The 5,755-nt window shown below is 45.8% G+C and overlaps 1 protein-coding gene across 1 annotated transcript; it reads left to right on the forward strand.

Annotated features, from left to right (window-relative positions):
- The first annotated feature begins 2,185 nt into the window (after positions 1-2,185).
- Positions 2,186-3,148, forward strand: LOC107117772 (olfactory receptor 11H6-like). The gene has a single exon (XM_015419936.1). It carries the CDS (start codon positions 2,186-2,188, stop codon positions 3,146-3,148), a length of 963 nt encoding a protein of 320 aa, XP_015275422.1.
- The last annotated feature ends 2,607 nt before the right edge of the window (positions 3,149-5,755 follow it).

Genomic DNA, 5,755 nt, shown 5'->3' on the forward strand with positions numbered 1-5,755 from the left:
GTAAGTTAGGGGTTCTGTCTTCTGTCCTTTTCCTTTCCTGTCCTGTCCTGTAATAGGAAGTCAAACTATTACACTTTCCCTGCAATACCAGTTTAAGAGCATCCCAAACTATGTGTCGGCATCCTTAATTCAAAATAGTTTTCAGTTTATACGCTTAGTTAACAGTAACGAGCAGAGGCTGCAAACCTAAGAAACCCAGAGTTGTATCTCAAATGTGTGCCATGTATTACTTTTCCCATTCTGCCATGTCTCAGTGGTAGATCATTTGCTTGGTGCACGGAAGGTTCCAGGTTCCATACCCAGCATCTCCAGCTAAGAGGACCAGGCAGGAAGTGATGGGGAAGACCCCTGCCTGAGACCCTGGAGAGCCACTGCCAGTCTGAGTAGACAGAACTGAGTTGGATGGACCCAGGGTCTGATTCAGTATAAGGCAGCTTCATGTAAGCTTCATGTAAGCTACTGTATCGTATCCTCAACCCAACTAAATACCATGTCCATTTGAAGCTATCACACTAAAACATTATCAAATTATGACTTCTCTGAAATCCCACACACCCACTTACTTTTTCCTCTTCATCAATATCAAATAGTTGTCATGTCGCATTCTCATGGAAACATATTTCCCTATGGTGGATCTAGACAAATCCATACGTTCTGAGTTCACCTTCAATAGAAGAACGCCTTAGATTCCTCCCCACCCATGTAATTACATTGTGAAGTGTGTAGAATCTATAGATGCATACTGTTTCTCTTTTCGATATGCATTGCTAATATGATTATTTTCTTTGCATTTAATTATTTTATCGCTATCCAGTCCATCGATAGGCGCTGCTGTTTTCAGGGGGCTGTGAGATTTGAGTGCAGTTTTCCACTGAAAATGACTATGTTTCACTGCAACTGGTTCTGCATTCCCATCCTAAAGACATGATGATCCTCTCTCTGTAATATTGTTACATGACATTAGATGGTTCCAGTGAACCAAGTATAGGTTGCAACTTCAACACAAAGGTCATATGTGACTTTCATATAAAAGAGACCCTTTGTTCTATTTTCTCGTATGCTATAATACATAAATTTAGCCGTATGCGGTGGCTCAAGAGGTTAAGACACTGAACTGCAGGCTCTCGAAGGTCGGTAGTTCAGCAGTTCGAGACCCGAGTGTGCCGCATGATGGAGTGAGCTCCCGTCTCTAGTTCCAGCTCCTGCCAACCTAGCAGTTGGAAAGCAAGAAATCGCAAGTAGATAAATAGGGACCACTTCGGTGGGAAGGTAACAGCGTTCCGTGCACCTTGGCGTTTAGTCATGCCGGCCACATGACCACGGAAATGCTGGCTCTTCGGCTTTGACATGAAGATGAGCACCACAACCCTAGAGTCGGACTCGACTGGCTTTTGAGCAAGGGAACCTTTACCTTTTACCCTTACCTGGATAGCCCAGACTAGCCCAATCTCATCAGATCTTGGAAGCTGCTAAGCAGGGTCAGCCCTGGTCAGTACTTGGGTTGGAGACCGCCAGAGAATACCAGGAGGATGATACAGAGGCAGGCAATGGGAAGCCACCTCTGAACATCTCTTGCCTTGAAAACCCTACGGGGTCACCATAAGTCATCTGACTTGATGGAACTTTCTACCACCGAGGTCTCTCTTGACCTCGTTTTCTTTTTTTCCATTGGGTTACCTATTTACACAGTCCAGGAATTCTTTCACTTGATCATCAAGTTGCATTAAACCAGCCAGCTATGTACATATCCAAGTACCATCAAATTGCAAGCAACTTATGGCAACCTCAGCAAAGGGCTTTCGGGGCAAGCGAGAAGCATTTGCCACCGCCTTCCTCCGCGGATGCTTCCTTGGCGATCTCCCATCTAAGCACCAGCCTTGCCTAACTTCTGAGATCTGATGAGACTGGACCATACCATGCCAACTTGAACCCCTTAAACCAGCCACATACAGCATGACGAATAGAGCACAATTATTTTCTTCTGATTGCTTTGTACTGAATATCACCAAATCTGTTTCATTACCAGCAATTTCAAATCATAACCCTACAGGACTTGGGGTGGATGTTATATCCTCTTACGCTAACTAAATGGTACGTCACTTGAGCATTCATCTTTCTATGGAAACAGATAGCCAGGCAACAACAGTATATTGCATGTAAAGATAATTCTGGTATCTAATTCCAGATGGAGTTGGCCAACAGGACCACAGTTCAGGAATTCATTTTGCTGGGCTTTGAGGTTGGGCAGCCGCAACGACTCCTGCTCCTTGGCTTTTTCACTCTTCTTTACATGATCACCATGGCTGAGAACATCACCATCATCACACTGGTGGTTCTGGACACCCACCTGTCCCGGCTTCCCATGTACATCCTGCTGAGCAACTTCTCCTGGCTGGAGATCTGTTACGTGAGCACCACTGTGCCTCGGATGCTCTTTGACCTGGCCTCGTCCCACAAGACCATCTCCTTCAGTTCCTGCTTCCTCCAGTTTTACATCTTCTTCTCTCTTGGCAGCACTGAATGCTTCTTCCTCTCAGCCATGGCCTTGGATCGGTACTTGGCCATCTGCCACCCACTGCGATACCCACAGATCATGTCCCCAAACTTTTGCTATGCCCTGGTAACTCTTTGTTGGGTCCTTGGCTTCATGACATACATTGTCCCAGTGACACTGATCTCCAAGATGTCCTTCTGTGGCCCTAATCTCATTGACCATTTTTTGTGTGATCCTGGACCAATTCTAGCTTTGGCTTGCCCTCCCCTTGCAACTGCTCCTCTCATCAGTCAGATTTTCATGGACGTGTTGGTGATCCTAGGCAATATCGTGTTCGTTGTGCTATCCTACGGCTCTGTGATTGTCACCCTGGTGAAAAACTCTCGCAAAGGCAACCGGTTAAAATCCTTCTCCACCATATCGTTTCACTTAATGGTGGTGACTCTTTTCTATGGCCCAGTGGCAGGGCTCTATGTCATGCCAAGTGGAGAAATCAATTCAAGTGTCATTAAGATAGTAACACTCTGCTATACTGCCATAACACCCTTCCTTAACCCCATGATTTACTGCCTAAGGAATGATCAGGTGAAGGAAGCACTGTGCAGGCTGTGGAGGAGAAAGGCAATATTTTTTAAGAGAAAGGTGGCAGTGTGAAAAGGATGGTTTCAGGTGGGTAGACCAACAAGATTTCCAGGGTACATGCTTTTCAGCTCATACCTTGGACTTCTTTTTGGTCTTTAAGGTGCTACTGGACTCAAGTGTAAAGAGGAGGAAAGCTGGAGGAAATATAAAACAAAACACCTGGCAATTCCATCAAAGATATATGCCAGGGCTCTTTTTGTAGAAAAAGTTCAGGTGGGTAGCCATGTTCGTGTGCAGTAGAAGACCAGCCTTTGACTCCAGTAGTACCTTAAAGACGAACATGATTTCCAGGGTACATGCTTTTCAGCTCATACCTTGGACTTCTTTTTGGTCATTAAGGTGCTACTGGACTCAAGTGTAAAAAGGAGGAAAGCTAGAGGAAATATAAAACAAAACACCTGGCATTTCCATCAAAGATATAGGACTACTATATTAACCTATACAAGGTTTTTGCTTGCTTTTAGAATTGTTTTAACTGCTTTTGTCTAACTTATATTTTATGTACATTGTAAATGTTACGTTGTATTTTGTAAGCTGCCCTGAGCCGGCCTTGGCTGGGAGGGCAGGGTAGAAATGTAATCAGTCAAGAAGAGTACCCTTCCCTGATCAGTAATGACTGCTATATTAACCTATACAAGGTTTTTGCTTGCTTTTAGAATTGTTTTAACTGCTGTTGTCTAATGTTTTATGTACATTGTAAATGTCACGTTGTATTTTGTAAGCTGCACTGAGCCGGTCTTGGCTGGGAGGGCGGGGTAGAAATTGAATCAATCAGTGAAGAAGCGTACCTTTCCCCGATCAGTATTTCTTGGATTTCTCAGGTAGGCAGCCCTCAAATCAGTCTAAGGTTATGGAAGGTCACGGTGGAGCTTGTGGTTTTCCTGGCGGAGACCATATCAAAGATGTTCTCTTTGTCAAATGGAACACAAGGCCACAAAATTTCAACATTATGTAGATCTCCTTGTAGTACACATTAGGTGATACAGAAAGTGAAATGAATTATCTGTTCTTTTTATGGCAGTCACAAGAAGAAGAAGAAGAGATTGGATTTATACCCCACCCTTAACTACCCAAAGGAGTCTCAGAGCAGCTTACAAACTCCTTTCCCTTCCCCTCCCCACAACAGACACCCTGTGAGGTGGGTGGCCACGGCCATGCAAGGGAAAACCATAGAGTTTTCCCTTGTATGGTCATGGCCCCGCCCCCAGCGTGCCCTGCGTCATGACATCACTTCCCTGTGATGCGCATGCCGGGGCGGGGTTCCCCCCGGGGCCCGATTCCCTGGCGTCGAGAGACGGGCCTCTGGGGCGGGGGGTTTTCCGCCCCCGGGGGGATTTGGCAGCCCTAGTCTGCGCACTTAACCACTACACCAAACTGTATGGTATTCATGTGTGCTCCCTGAAGTAGCCACCACAAGTTTGCCCACACCATTTTAGAGTGAGTTTAAAATGCCACAAGGTCCTAATGTGCCAATGGCTCGTTGTGTGGAGCTCTTGAAGAGTTCTGTGCCACAAGCCCACAACCTTGTGGATTTTGTCATTGTTGGGGGGTAGTTGCATGGCCCAATATGGCTGTACAACATCTTCTACCCTTCAAAACATACATGGAATTTACAAACACATGGTTGAAAAGTGGGTGCCACTCTCTTGAAAGAAATCAGTGGTGTGTCCCCTTGGGAGGAAGAGGAGAAGACAGTGGCCCAACCATTGGTGATCTCTGACTATCATCATTGGGCTAGAAAAGAGGTCAGATCGGGGTTTTTTTCTAGAACTGCCTGGGACCCAAAGGCAGTTTGGTGTAGTAGTTAGGAGCACGGACTCTAATCTGGGAGAGCCGGGCTTGATTCCCCACTCCTCCACATGCAGCTGCTGGTGTGACCTTGGGTCAGTTACAAGTTCTTTCAGAGCTGTTCTCTCACGAGCAGTTCTCGAAAGAGTTCTCTCAGCCCCACCGACCTCACAGGGTGTCTATTGTGGGGAGAGGGAGGGAAGGAGATTGTAAGCCACTCTGAGACTCCCTCAGGTAGTGAAGGGTGAGGTATAAATCCAATCTCTTCTTCTTCTTCAGAAATAGTAGCGGTTGAGGATTCTAGCATAAGTCCCCAAGAACAGGCAGCAAATCAGAGTAAAAGGCTCTACCCAATCTCTTCCCCCTGTCATACTAGTTTTCTGCATGCATGGATTTTTATTGTTCTGGAGCAGTGCCCCTTTCCACAAGAAGACCATCAATGGAACAGGGTGACTGGTAACCATGTTTCTGGAGAAGAGTCTTCCTTTGCTATTATTCCAGAGCCCAGCTCCATAGCCATACTACATTACATTTGAATTCAGATACTGCACATCAAAAATAATGTAATAATAAATAAATACATAGCTTAGGAAATCAACAACTACCTGTGGAAATTACCTGGGAGCAGCCTATCTCCAGAAAGAGAGCTTGTTGGGGGTGGGGGGTGATTATATTGTCCTCGAGGGACAAAGCCACCAGCTATGACAGTTGGGTTGGCACACGGATGCGCTCTTCCTTCCTATCAAGCCTATCCAATACCCCACAACTGTACCCCCCAAGAGACAGAAGAAGAAGAGGAGGAGGAGGAGGAGGAGGAGGAGGAGACGATAG

This window comes from Gekko japonicus, unplaced genomic scaffold, assembly GCF_001447785.1.
Source record: "Gekko japonicus isolate JY-2015 unplaced genomic scaffold, Gekko_japonicus_V1.1 scaffold3888, whole genome shotgun sequence".
In the NCBI taxonomy this organism is placed as follows: Eukaryota; Metazoa; Chordata; class Lepidosauria; order Squamata; family Gekkonidae; genus Gekko; species Gekko japonicus.